Raw genomic sequence first — 21038 nt, forward strand, 5'->3', positions numbered from 1 at the left:
GCTAATGTATGATTGTAGGCTTTTTGGTATTTGGATTGTAGTTTTAAAGAGAGTCACATGTCTTTGTTTGTAAGGAAGACCAAAGTTCACATGTGTTTGTCCGAAACACAACTTGATGAATCACAAGAGTTATGTGCCCTCTATATATATCAGAAGTAATACAAGATTTTATTTCATCAAAATCAAACAACTCCTTCTCTCACCAAAGACATACAATCAAAGTTCTCATTGCAAGTTTATTTTCTTGTTTCATTTTCTCTTGTTCATCTTATGGCATCTTCTTCCAACAATTTTCACTACCATTATGATCCAAATAATGATAGTTTTAACCAATTTTTTCAAGAGCAATTTAATAATAAATTTGAAGCTGCTGAAGAGGAAATTCTGGCCGAAAAGAATAAACGTACATATATCGATAGAAAACGGGAAGAAGGGCACGAACGTTTGTGGAACGATTATTTTATTGATAATCCGACTTACATGGAGAGGCAATTTCGCAGACGGTTTCGAATGAATAAGTCATTGTTCTTGCGTATTGTGAATCGTCTCAGTGAAGAAGTTCCATATTTTCAACCAAAAAAGGATGCAACCTTCTGGAATGGTTTAACACCGCTACAACAATGTACTGCAGCAATTAGACTATTAGCATATCGAACTGGGTCGGACTCGGTTGGCGAATATATACGTCTTGCGGAATCGACTACTCATAAATGTTTGGAACATTTTGTCGTCGACATAGTTGACTTGTTTGGCACTGAATACCTATNTGTAAGCTTTTTGGTATGTACCCATGTATTGTATGATTGTAGGAAGAGACTAGTGAACCCGTGATCGGCTTGTTTGGATTTTTGTTTAGGCTTGATTGTAAGCTCTGTTTAGGCTTCTTTGGTATGTACACGGGATGGTGAACCCGTGATCGGCTTGATTGTAAGCTTTGTTTAGGGTTGTTTGGATTTTAGTTTTAAAGTCAAATTTTAACAGAGTCACAAGAGTTTATCTAACACCAAACATTGATGTTTCACAAGAGTTGATGATCACTCTATATATATGAGAAGAACACAAGGTTTTAATTCAACAAAAACAAACATTTGTTTCTCTCAACAAACACAAACATTTCCTTCTCTTATCAAACACAAACATTTCCTTCTCTCACCAAAAAAAAACATTTCCTTCTCACCCAAAACAAATATTTCCTTCTCTTGTTCATCTTATGGCATCTTCTTCCAACAATTTTCACTACCATTATGATCCAAATAATGATAGTTTTAACCAATTTTTTCAAGAGCAATTTAATAATAAATTTGAAGCTGCTGAAGAGGAAATTCTGGCCGAAAAGAATAAACGTACATATATCGATAGAAAACGGGAAGAAGGGCACGAACGTTTGTGGAACGATTATTTTATTGATAATCCGACTTACATGGAGAGGCAATTTCGCAGACGGTTTCGAATGAATAAGTCATTGTTCTTGCGTATTGTGAATCGTCTCAGTGAAGAAGTTCCATATTTTCAACCAAAAAAGGATGCAACCTTCTGGAATGGTTTAACACCGCTACAACAATGTACTGCAGCAATTAGACTATTAGCATATCGAACTGGGTCGGACTCGGTTGGCGAATATATACGTCTTGCGGAATCGACTACTCATAAATGTTTGGAACATTTTGTCGTCGACATAGTTGACTTGTTTGGCACTGAATACCTATGCCGACCCACACCAGAGGATCTTCAAAGGCTACTCTTTTATGGAGAACAGCGGGGTTTTCTCGGGATGGTTGGAAGCATCGACTGTATGCATTGGAAGTGGAAAAATTGCCCAACCGCTTGGAAAGGAATGTATTCACGAGGCACCAGTAAACCGACAATTGTTTTGGAGGCGGTAGCTTCACAAAATCTCTGGATATGGCACGCATTTTTTGGAGCTCCAGGTACTTGTAACGATTTAAATATTCTTGATCAATCACCAGTATTTAATGACATTATTTACGGTCGAGCTCCCGAAGTTACGTACTATGTCAACGGAAGTGAGTTTAATTTGGCTTACTATCTGACGGATGGTATTTACCCCGAATGGACGACATTTGTTAAATCCATCCCACAACCACAACACCCGAAACATTGTTTGTTTGCAGAACGTCAAGAAGGTGCACGAAAAGATGTTGAGCGTGCATTTGGAGTCCTACAATCTAGATTCGCCATGATTAAAAATCCATCTCTTTTATGGATGAAGGGTAAAATTGCATATATTATGAGAGCATGTCTCATACTCCATAATATGATTGTCGAAGATGAACGAAATTCATACACACTCTATGACGAACAAGAATTCCAACAAGAAGATGGAACCGGATCCTTTGCGGATCATACGTTTTCAGTAAATATGGCTTTAAATCTAGAGGGTTTAGGTGATGGTCATAAAAGAATTCGTGATAGACAAGCACATCACAAATTAAAGGAGTATTTGATTGAGAATATATGGAATAAATTTGGACATTAAACTATGTATTAATTAAATAAAATGTTTGTGTGCTTTAATTAATTAAGTAATATGTTTGTTTGTTTTTTTTTTCTATTTAAAATGTTTTTTTGGTTCATAAAAATTTGGTATTGTATTTTGTATTTTAGTATAAGTTTTTTAAGTTTGCAATTTAAATGTTATTTTTTAAAGTTTTTATAGTTGTAATATATTTAATATTATTATATTATTAAATTTTATGATTTTAAACATGTTCTCCTAATAACTAATTTCTTAACAAAAGATCTAAACTAATGATCTTACATTATTTTCATATTATTTTTACTCTAACAACATCCAGAAATGTTTCTACAATGCACATGCCCTAAAGACGAATAGCTGAGTATAAAGTAAATTACGAATTTTTTAATATACGTGAGTTTACACAATATCCTCTTGAGCTACAACAAGTCTCAACTAGGTATAGTCAAAAAGCACATAGCAGCATACTCGTCTTAAATAAATAAGATTAGTCACATTTTTGTATTTGCAATCATCTACCTATTTTCTCTTACCTAACCAGTCGTCTCGAACGGCATCACCGAACACTGTTTTTATTAAAACTCAGCCACCACTACTAAGTTAGGTGTAACGATCTATTCTTTAAATAAAAACGTTTGCAAAAATTTACATGTACACTAAATAAAACCAATACTTTTTTCAGATTAGAAAAAAAGTACCTCTAGAAAGTTTTTTTTTTTTTTTTTTTTCTTTTGAATACTATATTACTATTGGTCAGTACGTTTCTGACGACGACTATTAAAAAATAAATAGTTGAAAATTATTGTTGCGTAATTGACCATTTTATTTGTATTATCTACCAAATCGTACAATAATATCGTATGTTTAATGCTACCCGATTGCAAAATTAAATTATAAAATCTATAAAAATTAAAAACACAAAACACGTTACTCTCTTTTTGTTGAGCTCTCTCTCTGACGAGTGAACCACCCGATTCTATATCTAATCTCTCTTCTCTTCTCGATTTAGCTTTCAATCATGGTTCTGCAAGTATGGGAGACGTTGAAAGAAACAATCACAGCTTACACGGGACTATCTCCAGCTGCGTTTTTCACCGTACTAGCTCTCGCTTTCGCCGTTTACCAAGTCGTCTCCGGTTTCTTCGTCTCTGACGAAGTTCACCGACCTCGTTCTTTAGAGGTACAACCCGAATCTGACCCTCTTCCTCCGCCGGTTCAGCTCGGAGAAATCACCGAGGAGGATCTTAAGCTGTATGACGGCTCCGATTCCAAAAAGCCCCTTCTTATGGCCATCAAGGGTCAGATCTATGATGTTTCTCAGAGCAGGTACATACTTTATAAATCAATTGTTTGAATTGTAATCATCACAATTTAGTTAGATAGCAGAAGAAACGATTCAATCCAATTATATTTCGAAGATTTAGGGTGTAAGTTAAGTTAGTTAATTTCAGTGATTATTGCATTTGGGGGTTTTGGTTGATCGTTTGATTATGCTCTTAATCTCGTTTAATTATAGAGATATGTAGTACAGCTGATGAACTATGTAACTATGACTGGGTCACAAACTCCTCGTATGTTCTTTTTTGTACACAGAATGTTCTATGGACCAGGTGGGCCGTATGCTCTGTTTGCAGGGAAAGATGCGAGCCGAGCTCTGGCTAAGATGTCGTTTGAGGAGCAAGACTTGACTGGTGATATCTCAGGTCTCGGTGCATTTGAGCTAGATGCGTTACAAGACTGGGAGTACAAGTTCATGAGCAAGTATGTCAAGGTCGGAACCATTCAAAAGAAGGATGAAGAACGCAACAAAACTTCAGAACCTTCGGAAGCAAAGGCTGCCTCTGCGGAAGGTCTTTCTACAGACATTGGAGAAGAAGCGTCCGAAACAAAAGCTGCCTCTGCGGAAGGTCTTTCTACAAACAATGAACGAGAAGCTTCTGCAGTTACCCATGATGAAACTTCTAGAGGCATAGACGAGAAAATCGCGGAAACCACTGAGAAGAAGGATGATCATGATGTTGCAAAGGAGTAAAGTCGTCAATGTAATCAGAGGGCACACTTTCGCTTGAGAAATCAGTGGTATTTTTCAGGGGTTTTTAAGTATGAGTCGTATATAGCTCAAGGTGGAAGAAGCTGAATAAAAATGGTGGCTTTGTTTGTACTTTTTGGATCTTTATATAAAATGATTACATCTAATTATCTGGTTATGGAAGCTTCATATTACATTATTTCTACAATGCACCGAGACCTGAGAAGTGGTCAAATCGGTTCTGAGTTATAAATGCTTTGCTCTAAGGAATTGGTTTGTATATGCTTTGGAGCATACTTGCCTTCCTGCTATGTGTCTCATAAAATGAACATGGTTCAATTCCTAGAATTTAAAGCACCTACTTACATTTTACAAAACTCATGTTTTGCCTTGTAGTATTAAGAAAACATATTGAATTAGTAGAGTATGTATGAGAATGATAACATCCAACTCATGAAAGGTTTGGCCGTTTGGGTTCTAAACTGCTAACGTGTTAGAGTTTTGTGATTTACTTTGAATCCAGTCACGGAGGGAAGATAATGTATATATTTTTAATTTCGGTGTAATGAGTTGCAATTTTTTAGTGCAAATTATGAAGAGTTCACGAAACTATTTTGTATTTTCTTTGTTTGTATTTTTTGTATAAAGGTTTTATCTCTTATTCCAAAAAATTAGTTTTTTATGTTTTCTAAACACTTTTTTGTGATCAATTAGGGATGAGTATACCACCCACCTTATTCATGTTTTGGAAACTGCAATTTTGCAATATTTTGCCAATCAAAGTATTCATCAAGTTTTCACGTGTTTAGTACTAATAAAAAGCTAGTTTAGTTTGTTAAAACTAGTTTTTTTAGTATTTATAATTTTTTACAAATTTTTTTGTCCAGTTTAGTTTGTTCTGCTATATATCATTAGCATGTTAATTATATAACTAATAAAAATGGGATTAATCTACTAAAACTGGTTTTTCAGTATTTATAATTAAGTTACAAAAAAATGTCCAATTTAGTTGGCCGCTAACAATAATTATGTCAAGCCAAGAGTTAAATTGAAATTTTCAAAAACTATTAATAGTGAATATTGAACTTTGATAAGTTAATATTAATTCATCGTTAAAGCATGTGCAGTGAAAGTCTCTCACCCACAAAAAGTTATATAATATTGAAAAGTAAGTAAGAGAATTGAGTGAGTCTCTCAAATAAGAGACTTTGAGAACCTTACGAGAGATTCATTTGACACATGTCTCGTCATAATTGGTTCTGGATTTTATTTAGAATTTAATTTTAAAATAAAAAATAAAATTATACAAAATTTAATAAAATAATATATTTGAGACACTCACATATGTTCTCATCACTGCACATGTTCTTATTGAGAAGAATTTTTTGCATTAATTATTTTTTAATTTGTGTGAATACTCTAAAATGAATGCTCAAAAAAGCGTTCTAGGCGTCCGCCTCCGCCCGTCTAGGCGTTAGGCGCTTTGACCGCCTAATATTGTAGTATCATCATTTTAGTGTATTTTTAAAATTTTAATTGCACAACATTTAAAATTTATAAGGTTTATTTCTATAAACATAATTATAAATGTTTAATATGTTATTTAAAATAAATTGAAATAATGTTTTTATCTATTTTTTTGTTTTTGATTTAATATTTTATAAAAGTTCATTTTTCTTATACATATTTTGTATTATTATGTATATAATATCAGATATATATTAGTTTATAGTGTAAACACCTAAACCGCCTATATTCTGATTAGACGTTTTAGGCGCTAGACATTGGATCACCGCCTAGTTAACGTCTAACGCTTTCTTGGACATAGCTAAAATCAGTTTTTTTATGAAGTTTGTATGATCAAGTGATCGTTGAAAATCCACATGGAAACAAAATGAAAGGGTTTGTTGACGAGGTTTAGTTTATTTTACATTCTTATAAACTTGTTCAAAACAAATCTGATAGCATTTAAAAAAAAAATTACAATCCTATATGATCTGAAACACCCAGCCAATATTTTTTTTTCTCAACTTAGCCAACAATATACATTGTAAATCGTTAAAGTAGAATTAAAATCCATACATGATAGCAGACGACACGAAGTACGTCCAACGATTGACAAAATACCAATAACATGCTCACATGTGAAATCATCTTCACATATTTCTTATTATCTCTTCATCTCACTTAATAAATTTTTATCAACAAAAAATGAGGATTTCTGATATTCTTTTTATCAACAAAAAAATGAAAGTTTTGAACTATAGCAAAAAAATAAAAAATCAACCACAAAGTTGTCCTCGTGATTCTATTCAAAACAAAATAATAATAAAGAATGGTTATTATGTTCTGGATCTCTAATTATTGGAACGACGTTTTATTTCCCCCTCGGAACTATCACATCGTACCTGATCCACCCCAATCTTTGACCTCGTTCTATATTTCCTTCGAACTTATCCGTTCCACCTATTTCTGTCCGAATCCATAGTTTTATTGCTATTTCTCCATTAACATTGGTTTAAACGGTTTTGAAATTAAATCCGATTATAAACCCACATAAAACCGGTATGAAATCAATCTATAATCCAAGTAATATATACAACCCGACCCATCATGTTCTTCACTTGAAATCAAAAATCCCTAAATTTGTTTTGTAAAAACCCTAAACGGCTAAACCAGAAGAACAAATCATGAACAATTTTGAGGTAAAGAACATTAAATTGTTTCAGAGAATGAGAAGAAAAAGGATATCGAAACCAAAACATATATTCACCAACGCTTAGGCTTAGCTGATAGCTAATCTGGAGTCTACAACGAGTCAAGCTGAAAAAATGTACTCCTTCTCCATGAAGGAGCTCTTGAATCTGCAAACACTGACACGATTCCTGGATATTTTTTTCTGGATCGAGTGCATATTGATCTCTCTGCAAACGGATAAAAGAATATCACAATCTCTCAGCAATTTTGTTTATTTCTTTGGTGGATTTTTCAAAGTCCATCTCTGACTCTCTCTTTCTCTCTTCAGCGTGATTGTGTGGAATTATTTTATAATTTTTGTTATGGATTGTGTGACTTTAAAAACGATTATTGATCTCTCTCTATCTCTATTTTTTGTGTTGATACAGGGGAGAGTTTAGCTTAACCAACTTTGAGGATGGTCTTTTGTCATCTGCGTATATGGTTAGACTTCTTGTTGATTCTCCACTAATCGCTGGATTGTCGAAAATATATACTTTTATAAACAGAATAATTTGTTTTTAGGTATATGTGTATACTTAAAAGTCATTGTTTTGATTATCTGTCTTTTTATGATTATTTGCAGGGTTTTGAAAAGAAGAAAAGGAGAGGAAGAGGAAGACAAATCGATTTGGAAATTTCTGATTTTAGAGTTTTTTAGGTTTGGTTTTGTAATTGGGTTGAATTTTGGTTTAATCTGGTTAAATAGGTTCATTAGTTGGTTAGTCAAATAGTAAACCAACAGTAAACCAATAGTAAACCATATTAACCGAGATTCATGGGGTAATAGACGATATCTGATATTCCGATGGGATAATAGCAATAAAACTATGGATTCGGGTAGAAATAGGTGGAGCGGATAAGTTCGAAGAAGATATAGAATGGATCTGGTAAGATGTGATAGTTCCAAAGGGGAAATAGGACGTCGTTCCCGATTAGTTCTTTAGACAGTTGACTAATAGATTATGTTTTCAGTCGGACTATCTTTCTTTTGTGTTAGAGTCTACAAAAGACAGTACAGAATACAAAATGTTAGATAGCATCATAGAATAATCAAACTATTAACCTAATCGCAGATTTTAACGAATTAAACCAACAAAAATAACTATTTTATCTTTTAATTTATTATTATTTTTTTTTACTTGAGGATAACGACATAATCTATATTAACATGTTATATTTATATTTTCTCAACTAGATCATGACCAGCGGAACAAATTTTTATATGTTTTATTTCGATTTACAGTGTCATTTATCTAAGTTTTAAAATTTAAAATAATTCTTCTTTGTGATAAGAAATTGTTTTATTATCATGATTTTTAAAAAAAATTATATAACTTGTTTTTTATAAATGTGTTAAATTTATATTTATTTACTTTTAAATTTAGATTTATTTTTGAAATGTACTAATTTTATTGGAGTTTATTTAATTATTTTTAAGATTGCATATACTAATCCTAATTAAATCAGTTTATTTGACATATCTTATATTGGTATTGTTAAAAATAGTAAAATAATGATTTAACTCGTGTTTAAGTATTAGATTAATGATGATTTAATCTATAGTAATACCGATTCAAACCCGTCACATCATACAAACCGTCATGCAGTATAACTCGTTTGTGTTATTTTAAACTTTTAATATGTTTAAATATTCATAATTTTAGAAATTTTATTAAGTTTATATCAATTTTTAAATTCTACTATATATGGTAGAATTAAAACAAAATCAACTTTACAAACCAAACAGATCATATATAAATTTTAAATTTGGATTCTTATTAAGTGAAGCTTCCAGCTCATTCGGATGTAGATTAATTTTGATTTTATATATAATAAGACTCTGAATTATTATCTAATCATTTTAGCTAAAGTGGCTTGGTGAACACACTATTTATATTAATAGAGTAATATATGTCCGTTTTTTAAAATTTGAATCAAAGTATATGCAGAAAAAATAGATTTTTAATAATTTTATGTATTATGTGATAATTCAAGAAATTAAAAATAAAAGCAAACAAAGATGAAAGGAGAATCAAATTTAAATTTTAAACAAATATCACTTTTAATTGTTTTTTTATAATCTTAAATAGAATCATGAGTTAAATACATTAGTGAATGTTTTGGGTAACAAATTAATGGCTTTAACAATAAATATGATGGTATGCTTATAAATAAATCTAATTCGAGGATTTATTTCTGCAATTATACTAGTTACTAGTATAGAATATAGATTAACAAATTGCGGAGGGTATGATAGGTTTGGGCATTAATTTTGAAATGAAGTTGCCAAACCGAAGTGAACCGTATAATTCAGTAAATACGGTTAGAATTTTGGTCATATTTCTTATTGGATTTAACTTGACATTTGTTTAGTTTCGGTTTGGAACCTTCAAACCGATCGGTTGAAATTATTATTGATCCACATTTTCAAATTCAAATATCAAATTATATTCTTCCCTCTTTCCGCCTCTCTCTCTCTCTCTTCTCTCTTCTCGAAGGTGAAGCTATGGGCGTGAAGTATCTGTGGGATGTTTTGGAGCCTTGTAAGAAGACTTTCCCACTCGATCATCTTCAGTGAGTTTATTTCTTCATCTCAATTTCTTTTTTAACTTTCTGGGTTTTTTGAAAAAAGACCAAGTCTTTACGAGATCTAATCGCTGTAGAAACAAAAGGGTATGCGTGGATCTCTCTTGTTGGATGGTGGAATTGCATAAAGTTAACAAATCTTATTGCGCCGCCAAAGAAAAAGTTTATCTTCGAGGGCTCTTTCATCGTCTCCGAGCCCTAATTGCCCTAAACTGCTCCATCATTTTAGTCTCAGGTAATTCTACCCTGCTGTTGTAAAATTGAAATCAGATTAGCCAATGTGGGGTTTGTTTGTAGCTCGATTTTTTTCATTTCGCAGATGGGTTTGTTGTTTATGAGAGCGTTTGTATCGTTTTCATTAAAAATATTTGTCGCAGAAGCATGAGTGATCAAATCTGTTCTGAATTATTAATGATTTGTTCTAAAGAAGTTATTTTTTTTAATGGTATTGGAGTATACTTGATTTGTTGCAATAAGCATTGTAATTGTAGATGGTGCAATTCCTGGAATCAAAGTGCCAACTTATAGGCGTCGGTTGAAAGCAAGATTCGAGGTACAATGACGTCAAATTTTATCATTGCATATGATGGCTAAGTTTCTCAGATTATGTTTCGATTTAATGCTTTATTGGTTCAGCCAGGTCGCTGATGATGGCGTTGAACCTGGGAAAGAGACTTCACTCAAAAGAAATATGGGGTCCGAGTTCTCCTGCATCATAAAAGAGGCTAAAGTTATTGCATCAACACTGGGGATACTGTGTTTAGACGGGTAACTCTCCAAGACTGTTCGCCTAGATTGACAATGTGACTTATGGTCTGAGTGTTTTGCTCTACTTGTGAGAGGGTTTGCAACTGTAAACATGGACACTTAAGCATCTATGGTCTAGTTTCTTGTTTGACCATATTGTTTTCCCTTCAAATGCAGGATTGAGGAAGCTGAGGCACAATGCGCTCTGCTAAATTAAGAATCCTTATGTGTAAGACACATTTTTCAGCTTTAATCAGTTTTTTGTTCTTCATGCTGTTAACACAATATTCAATTACAACTTATGGTTTTCATGAAAATCCATAGGACGCCTGTTTTAGCTCTGATTCAGATATCTTCCTTTTTGGTGCAAAGACTGTATACCGAGAAATATGCCTTGGTGAGTGTAGAGAGACTCGTTAGCCCTGTTGGTTTTTTTTACTATCTGATAATGGTTGATGGTATTATATGGCCTAATAAATCTGCCAATGAACTAGGTGACGGAGGTTATGTTGTTTGCTATGAGATGGATGACATCAAGAAAAAGCTTGGGCTTGGACGAAACTCATTGGTAACTTACGAGTCTCTTTAAGTGATTAGCTTTATATACTTAACCCTGATCTTGCGAAGCTACACCATGTTATTACAAAATGATTTGACTGGTAGAAGCATGAATGCAATCTTGCAAAAGGGGGCCTGTGATATTTTAGCCTATATTTTCTCGATAAACTCAGGCGAGATAGGACTAAGCGTATGAATGGTTCCTCTGAACGTTGTAGCTTTAAGGGATAAATTCCTTTAGTTGCATCAGTAGACAAGAAAACCAGCTACACATTATTGACTACTATTCGATACGTCAAAGAACCTTAAGATCTTAGATATGTTGCATCAAACTGTAAAGTTATTTATATAATGTTTTCTTGGGTGATGTTTCAGATAGCTCTAGCGCTTTTGCTTGGCAGTGACTACTCTCAGGGAGTTCGTGGTCTTCGCCAGGTGTGTTCATGACTCAAGCTTTTACAAAACCTCCATATCGGGGTTGTATATTATTCTACTTCGTGTGTTTTATCAATATGTGTACAGGAGAAAGCTTGTGAGCTTGTGAAGTCGATTGGAGAAAATGTTATTCTTCAAAAAGTTGCATCAGAAGGACTTGCCTTTGCGGAAAAACCTAAAAAGTCTAAGAAGCAAGTTAAGCCTTCTGTGTGCAGTAAAAAAGGGACCTTACCTTTTGTGGTTATAAATGGTATTGCAAGCAACAACTTCTTTGTGTTTTGTAATATGACATGCTTGTCTTTTAGCATTAAAAAGCTCTTTCCGTAATTTCAATTTGTTGTAGGAAATAATCGTGCTCCGGAAGGACTGGAACAGATCAAGCATGTGATTGATGCATTCATGAACCCCAAGTGCCACCAAGCAGACTCTAATACAGTTTCCAGGTTAATACTTCTTTCCATTTCCTTGTTTTTTTCAGTCCTCTGATGATAATTCTGCTGTAGACTATACCTATTCTTAGAGCTAGCACGTACATATGCCCATCTTATGTAGCTACAAGCTTATAACAGGAATGTCTGTTAAAAGCCTGGAGATTAGTGCACTTGAAAAAGAGTTGAATGTCTATTCAGATTTGGGATGAAGGAAGTGATCAAATTTTTTTATACTGTTTCTTTCAGGGCCCTAGCTGAATTCTCTTTCCAGGGCACCAAGCTTCAGGAGATATGCCATCAGTTCTTTGAGTGGCCCCCTGAGAAAACAGGTATTACTTTGGATTTATACATATTTCTTATTCCTTGTAGGTTGCATTTGCTGACATTGTACAAAACCAATTGTGAAACTAGCGTTTCTTCTTTTTCACTATGTTTCATTTTAGATGAATACATACTTCCTAAAGTTGCTGAAAGAAATCTGAGAAGGTTCGCTATTTTGCAATCAAAAACAACTGAGGTTGAAGTTAATCTTCCTCTCCATAAGGTACCTCTCTCCCCCTCTCAGGCGGGTTTTACGTTAGATTTACTCCAAAACATGAATTCATAAAATCTATATACTGCTCATAGAAGGTTATGATATTGGTAAATATGAAACTTTTGTTTTTGTTTTGAGTTTGGAGATACCAGCAGCTTAAAAGTTAACTGGTTTTCCCTTGCATAAATCAGTTGGAAGTTAGCTGGATTTTATTTAACTCTTGTGAGAAAAAAATTCTCTTGCAGCCAGAGAAGTGTCCGGTGTCTGAAATCATAAAGACCCGCAAAGTACAGGGACGAGAATGTTTTGAAGTCTCATGGAATGATCTAGAAGGGTTAGAGACGTCCATTGTTCCTGCAGATCTTGTAGAAAGGTAACGATAATGATCATAGCCTGACCTTCACTCATTTACTCAAAACATCGATCTAGCTCAAGTGATTGGCATTGATTAAACCTGTGTTGTTTGGTCAAGTGATTGATTCATAGTGAAAGACATAACGCACTATGAATCAATAACTGAAATAGTGTCTGAAGTAGTTTGGCTTGGCAATAGAAACTTCATAAAAGAGTAAATACTTTGGTTTCCAGAAAGCTGCAAATACTGAATATGGAACGTCAAACAAAACTTAGTACTAGATCTACTTATGCAGCCAAATAGCTTCGGTTTATGTGACACATAACACCAAATTTGGTTCAGTTTTATGTTCGTGTTCCCTGAAATACTATTCTCGTTCTGGTTATGCATATTTATCCTACTTGTTTCTTTCAGGGCTTGTCCTGAGAAGATCATAGAGTTCAAGGAGAAACTGGCAGCAAAGAAGAAGAAACCAAAGCCGAAACAAAAACAGAAGGAAACTGGTTCGCCGACCAAATCTTCTTCTCTTGCAGAACTCAGCCGCGAACTCCAACACCTTGATCTCAACTCAACCTCTGTAGTAACTACAAGCATCGTAAAAGAAGCTAAGCAAGGGAAAGAACAGCAAAACTCCAAGAAACATGATTACTTGTGTCTTATCGATTCACCCGATAGAGAAAACTGCAATAACGCCTGGTCGACGACCATGGATAGATTCAGTGTTGGTCTGAGTTCTTGTTCACTGTATCCGGAAACAGAAGTCATTGATCTGATAAGCCCTTGTCCTGAAGCTCGTTCGCGGAGCGTGTCAAGAAGTTATCAAGAAGAAAAGAAGAGCCATGATCAGCAACAACTTGAGAGTGTGATTGAGCTGAGTGATTCAGAGACAGATGATGAAGAACATAGCAAAAAAGCGAGAGAGCTTAGGATGTTTCTCCAAAATATCAGGAAAGACATTATCCTCTGATGAAACAAACAAAACTGGACATGGATCATTTTATAATAATAACTATATATGGCATTGTATAAGAATAATGTTATGAGACTTTTTTTAATCTTAATTCTTTGTGTTAAGCTCTGCTCTTTCATTTCACCTCCGATTGCACCAATGTTCGAATCCACGCTCTAGGTTTCTCGTAGCAGGTCTTTCTTATTCACTCGCCAGCCAGCCGTGATGTTTCCTAAAAATACGGTTTTATCGGATATAAGCGCGTGTGGGATCTTCGGCATCATCACCTTCTCGTGCCTCAGTTTCTGGGGAGAGATTGGCAAACGCGGCGGCATCTTCGACCAGGTTCATTTCACATACATACGACGTCGTACGTCGATTCCTTGGTTTAGCATCTGTGGTTGACTTTGGTGTTTTTTTTTGGTTTTCAGAAACTCATACGGAAGCTTGTGCATATAAATATTGGGCTAGTTTTTCTACTTTGCTGGCGGCCTCTGTTCAGGTAATAACGGAATGAAAAGTGTCGATTTTGATAGGACCAATTTCAGCTTTCACCAGTTAAAATCCAATTACTCTTTGATTATTTCAGTTCTGGAATCCAAGGAGCGCTTTTTGCATCTATTGTACCTGGACTCAATATATTAAGGATGCTATTGCTAGGCCTTGGAGTGTACCACGACGAAGGAACCATCAAGTCTATGAGCAGACATGGAGATCGCAGGTATCTCAATCAGTGACATCACATTGCCTTAGTATTTGACTTTACTTGGATCTCTTAGCAATCTTGGTTTCTATTATCAAGATTCAGTTATTATATGCTTTGTGTCACTTCACAAAGTGTCTATAGTTGCTCTCTTCAACCAGGGAACTACTTAAAGGACCTCTTTATTATGCACTGTCAATCACATTGGCCTGTATCTTCTTTTGGAAAACATCCCCAATCTCTATTGCGGTTATATGTAACCTTTGCGCAGGAGATGGTACGTACATACAGTTAGCTTTGGTTATATGATACAATAATCGATTGAATGATGAATCTTTATACACGTTGTGTTAAAAAGGTATGGCTGACATTGTTGGGAGGCGGTTTGGAACAGAGAGGCTTCCTTACAACAGAAACAAATCATTTGCTGGTAGCATTGGAATGGTCACCGCCGGGTTCTTAGCTTCTGTTGGGTATATGTACTACTTTGCTTCATTTGGTTACATCGAGGTTAGCGTGGGAATGATTCTTCGGTTTGCCGTCATCTCTATAGCATCAACTCTTGTGGAATCACTCCCCATTAGCACCCAAATTGACGACAATCTCACCATCTCCTTAACCTCTGCATTTGTCGGTATCCTACTCTTCTAATAGTGCCCTAGCTCTCTTTGTTTTTCTGTACCATCAAATAAAATAAAGGGTCGAGCTTGATTGCCCTGTGGCTGTGGGTGTGGAGGTAAAACTGCATTGAGAATCCCCCATCTTCTTGTATATGTAAGTAGTAGTGAATAATCTCATATTGTTGTTGTCCATGGATCTTATTAATTTTCAGCTTTGCTAGGTACAATGTTGTAATGTTCTATCCATTAGTGAGAAATATGACTAATACGTATGGAGCTTTCTAGCTCTCTCAAGAAGAAAGTTTCCAAAAAAGAACACATCACTTTTTTTTTCTGCAATGTTATTAAAAAATGATAGGAAGGTTTCAATTGGATGCATACATACATCACCAGTGAACAATTCTTTTTATATGCATGCATGATGACAAATCAAAATGTACCAATAAACTGAGAGACTCTTTCCAAGTAATACACTTCTCAAAAAAAAAAAAAAATATCTTTTGTTTAAAAGGTCAATAATTGATTTTTGAAAAGGTGTATATTCACTAATTAGCAGTAGCTGCTTATTTAAAAAAAAAAACATTTTGTCTCAATAATTGATATTTGAAGAGGTGTATATTCACTAACTAGTAGTAGTTGCTTATTTAAAACATGTTTTGTTTGAACGATAAAAGAAATCCTACTATGAATTTGTCTAAATTGGGAATGAAACTTATAAGAAAAAGAAAAAAAAAAGAGAACAAATATTATTTTTTACATATAAGTGTGTGGTATAAAAAATAAAGATTTGTTGATCACAGTTATGAAGTATCAGAAAAGAAAAAGAAAACATCCTACAAATTAAATGACTATGTTACATAATCGAAAATTCAAATATAAAAAACTTGTTTGGTAGACAACAAACAAAAATGAAATAGAAATGAGAAAACACGTGATTGGTTAACGAATTTTTATTAAATTGTTGACTTAAAAACTACTTTGCGCAACGTGGGATTACATAATAAGCCTGGTAGGCGAGCTTATTTTATAAGTTTACGCAAACTATAGTATATGTTTTGTCACTGTTTGATATATATTAGAACCACTTCTCTTTCAATTAAACTTTCTTTGATCGACATAAAACAAAAGCAAAAGTATAAAACTTTTACAATCACAATTTGATATTTTGGTCAATTTCTATCCGCAAGGCAAAGAGTTGACTCCAAACAAATACTTGTTTTATGTCTTCAATAATGATTTTTTTTTGTGACAATTGCATTGTATACCTTTATTTAGCCTTAAATGTAATAGTAGATTCCATATTCAATATTTGAGAAACATAACCACTAAGGGTACTGAAATTACAGTTGACTCCCTTACGACCAAACAATAAACAGAAGTCGAAATGACAGATGTAATCCGGAGGAAGTCTGCAATAGATTTATTTAAGATAGATTACAAATTGAATATATGTGAAGACATAAAGGTAGGTCTACTCCTTAATTATAGCTTAAATTTTAATTAAAAAATTTATAAAAAATAATTTGATAAACCTATTGACCAAATAATAACCACATAGACTTCCTGCATTGAAATAAAATAAATTTACATATAAACGAGTCAAATTAAGGGAGGAAAGGCTGATTAGGTTAAAATTATTTGATTTAGGGTTTGCTTAAGTAGACTTCTCTATAGACTATTGGTGGTTGACTTTGTTATGCCATCAACTATTAATAATTAGTCATGGGCGTTCGGTCAGAATGAGAGAACAGAACCGATTAAACCGAGATGTTTGGTTTTCGGCAGCATCTGTGAGAGGATCAATAAACTGATCGGCGAAATTAATATGATAATTCGGTTACCGATTCGGTTCGGTTCGACAGGGCATAACCGATCGGTTTTAATTAACCGAGTTATATATACCTAATTTTCACTAACCCTAACCCTAATAATTTTCATTTCTTTCTCTTCCACCTTCTGCCTCTCTCTCTGGCGATAAGCGATTCTGAAACTGAAAAAATCTGTCTCTCATCAAATCATCATCATAATCACCTTTCTTCTTCATCTTCTTCATCTACATCTCTTCTCTCTGTCAAACATGGTGTAGAGATCGACCTTTTAGTCCAAACCCTAATCTCGAGTTTTAGACAGGTAATGTCTTCTTCTTTTCTTTGTCTTCTCCTATGATGCTTTGTTGTTTGCTTCTCGTTAATCAGTGTATTAATGTGTGGGTGGTTTATTATTTTGACAGATCTGAAGATTGTAGCGGCGGCTAGATCAGAGCCAGATCTGGTGGAATTTGAACGACGATGTCGATGATGATATTGACGCCGCCGCCGGTATTACTTCAGCTTCTCTCGTAAGAATCCATCTCTCAACTTCTTCTCCTTATCGATTTTCTCATTTCCAAATTTTAATGACGACTCATCGTTTACTTGTTGTTTTCTTTTGGTACTAGATCTGAACTCAGAAGATCTCCGAGTTTGTATCTTCTCCGTTTGAGCAATGGCTTTTGATCGCCCCATTTCTATGCCGCCGCTGGTTTTGCCTGAGTTCGATCAGAATCAGCCGGGTTCAATCGATGAAAAGAGTTTCGGATTCGGGCTTCCAAGTTTTGATTTCGGTGGATCCATGGAGCTAATGGCTGTGACTAAGAAGAAGGTCATGGAACTCTCAGTCTCTCTTATTTGGTTTTTCTCCTTTTCGTTTTCCTGCTTCTGAAATGTTCAAAATTTCATTAGGGTTTTGAATTATTGTGGCATCTGGGTTTAAGCTCAGTTCTAAATTGATTTGGTTCCTTAAGGCTCATATGTTCTTGGGTGTTCAGAGCTATCTAGTATGATATGTGTATTTTTGTTTCCTTGGAGAATGATAGTGTTAATCAAAGTTGTTCTTTATGAAAAATGCAGATTTCTAAACACAAGAGAGGGATAAGAAATGGGCCAAAGGCTCTTAAACCTGTTCCTATAGATTGGCTTCTCTTGTTGCTTTATCTGTTTGTCACTGTTTAATTCAATAGCTGAAGTATAAGCGCATATGCTTTCTGGTTCAATATTCTGTCATTTAGCATCACTTGTTAGAAACTGCATATCATTTAAGTAACTAGAACTGTGAACCTTTAACAAGTTTGATGAAATAACTTCTTGTGTTCATCGCGGTACAATAGTCAACTTGTTTGGCCGTGGCAATAAATCACACTTGTTTGGCCTTGGCATATGCTTGATTTTGTATTTGTATCGCTTATCATGATCTCATGATGAGGGCACTTGTATATACCGTTGTTAAGTGCATACTTTTTTTGTGTTCCAGGAGTTGCGGGCGAGTTAAGCTGCCACATTTGTTTTGTTGCAGTGGTGAGCGGCTAAACCCTAGTGAGCAAGGCAATTCGAACAACTGATAAAGGTTTTCAATATGATCACTCCTTGTTGGATATCAAGAGGCAGCAACCTTGGCTTTTTAGTAGTAGACTCGAGTGATATGATAGACTTAGTTGATGTTGTTTTGGCAAACTATTTGGGTTATTGCTGCAAGATCAATATGCTCATGCTTCTTACGCTTGTTGTGTCAATACCTCATAATTTCTTAGAGTGTTTCAAGGGTAATTATTGGTGTATCATAGTTAAAATAGCTCACAGGTGTAATCACTGTTGTTTGTTTATTAGGTCTCTCTCCCATTGTGACAGAGAGAGCACAACAATAATAGCCCTAGGTAGAAAAGATTGTTATATCCGAAGACTCATCATGCTCATTTCCTACTTCTTTATTGTTTTACAAGGAACTATACAAAATTGGAGTACCACTCATGTGAAAAAAAAAACCCTTGATTTGATAACAATCTAAGATTTAACTATCTCGATCTTCCTCTTCATCATAGTTGAATGGTAGCGGAACTGATTTGAATGCTCTGAATTTTCCCACATTGTTCAAATGCTCGTTCTCCAACCTTCACAACCAGACAAAGCAAGAACCCTTAAGTAAAAAATGCTTTAAAAGGAGCAAGCACAGTGATTAATTTTTTTTGGGTTCAGAAGTTACCTAAAGAAATTCCAGATACCACGACGTATGATCTCAAGAGCAGCAAGAAGAGCAACCATAATTTCACAATGTAAGAACACGAAGTTGAAATCCAGCACGGTCTGCAGCCACGCCAACCTCAACACAATGTTTATGACCTACAAAGAAGAGAAGACAGAAACAAAATTATAAAGAAAAACTAAATCATGATATGCAATTGTTCCTTTTAAGTTTCTTAGTTCTCACCATTGCAATGTAGTAAACAGATTTGTGAAGAACAAGAATCTTCTCTCTCAACCAATATATAGATGGATTGTGAAGCAATCATACTTTTTTTTCAATTAAAGACTTTTTCAATTATACAGATTTCACACAGAACTTCAACTCGTTGACTTCAAAAATAAGTCTAAATTAATAACCTAACTGCCTAAGAAAACCAAAAACTTGATTGCTCCATATGTATAATATATAATGNTCCCACATTGTTCAAATGCTCGTTCTCCAACCTTCACAACCAGACAAAGTAAGAACCCTTAAGTAAAAAATGCTTTAAAAGGAGCAAGCACAGTGATTAATTTTTTTTGGGTTCAGAAGTTACCTAAAGAAATTCCAGATACCACGACGTATGATCTCAAGAGCAGCAAGAAGAGCAACCATAATTTCACAATGTAAGAACACGAAGTTGAAATCCAGCACGGTCTGCAGCCACGCCAACCTCAACACAATGTTTATGACCTACAAAGAAGAGAAGACAGAAACAAAATTATAAAGAAAAACTAAATCATGATATGCAATTGTTCCTTTTAAGTTTCTTAGTTCTCACCATTGCAATGTAGTAAACAGATTTGTGAAGAACAAGAATCTTCTCTCTCAACCAATATATAGATGGATTGTGAAGCAATCATACTTTTTTTTCAATTAAAGACTTTTTCAATTATACAGATTTCACACAGAACTTCAACTCGTTGACTTCAAAAATAAGTCTAAATTAATAACCTAACTGCCTAAGAAAACCAAAAACTTGATTGCTCCATATGTATAATATATAATGATTTCAAAAACATACAGAGGCAAGTACATATCATATATCAAAGAATACAACAAGAAAATCTGTCAAACTTTTCACCAATTTGCAATAACTTGGTTATCAAATTATGAAAACTTCATGTTGATGTCAACCTTGTAGACATAAACTAGCCTCTATGAAGATACTTCCCTTGAAGTCTATTTTGTATGGTCTATTTTTGCAATTACAATTTAATAAACCAGACACCGGATGAAGTCTACTAGGATAGTTGACTTCTTTTGTTGTCTTCCTTTGTTAATTTTTTGGTCAGTTTTGCAATTAAAAACATAGAACAGAGTAGACTTCTTAGAAAGTTTCAACAAGTTAACTTCGATTATAGTCTACTCTGGCTATTTTTGCAATTGACCAAACCATAGACTTTGTAGTAGACTTCTAGCTAACAAGTAGACTTCATCTATTCGTCAACTAGAAAAAGTAAACTTCGTTGTGGTTAGTTTTGCAATTGACCAAGTTTGACTTTCGCCAAGTAGACTACGTACGAAGTCTCCAGGATTGTTGACATCGTTTGCAGTCTGCCGTGGTCATTTTTGGGGTTGACCAACATTTTAATTTTTTAACTAGTAGACTTCTTTTGCAGTCAACTAATTAATTTTCTATCAATAATATGACGGTCAATGTTTTTATATTTTGGTCAAATCCAAAAATAGCCACTATAGAAGTCTACTCTTTTATTATCGGAAGAAGACTTCGTCCGACAGTCATAACTAAAAAGTCAAGAATTTGGTCAATTGCAAAAATACACCTTAGTAGACTGCAAACGAAGTATCCGACAGA

The 21038-nt window shown here is 34.2% G+C and overlaps 3 protein-coding genes and 1 pseudogene across 3 annotated transcripts; all 4 read left to right on the forward strand.

Annotated features, from left to right (window-relative positions):
• Positions 3396-4725, forward strand: LOC104791112 (membrane steroid-binding protein 2-like). The gene is made up of 2 exons (XM_010516924.1): positions 3396-3823; positions 4091-4725. The coding sequence occupies exons 1-2, from the start codon at positions 3516-3518 to the stop codon at positions 4527-4529; spliced, it is 747 nt and encodes a 248-aa protein (XP_010515226.1). The 5' UTR covers positions 3396-3515; the 3' UTR covers positions 4530-4725.
• Positions 9721-13986, forward strand: LOC104791113 (annotated as a pseudogene).
• Positions 13928-15215, forward strand: LOC104698976 (farnesol kinase, chloroplastic-like). Its single transcript, XM_010414342.1, has 6 exons — positions 13928-13948; positions 14042-14206; positions 14293-14363; positions 14451-14582; positions 14726-14841; positions 14923-15215. The coding sequence occupies exons 1-6, from the start codon at positions 13928-13930 to the stop codon at positions 15213-15215; spliced, it is 798 nt and encodes a 265-aa protein (XP_010412644.1).
• LOC104791114 lies at positions 17795-18563 on the forward strand. The gene is made up of 3 exons (XM_010516925.2): positions 17795-17824; positions 18073-18133; positions 18457-18563. The coding sequence occupies exons 1-3, from the start codon at positions 17795-17797 to the stop codon at positions 18558-18560; spliced, it is 195 nt and encodes a 64-aa protein (XP_010515227.1). The 3' UTR covers positions 18561-18563.

Source organism: Camelina sativa, chromosome 6 (assembly GCF_000633955.1).
Source record: "Camelina sativa cultivar DH55 chromosome 6, Cs, whole genome shotgun sequence".
NCBI classification, from domain to species: domain Eukaryota; kingdom Viridiplantae; phylum Streptophyta; class Magnoliopsida; order Brassicales; family Brassicaceae; genus Camelina; species Camelina sativa.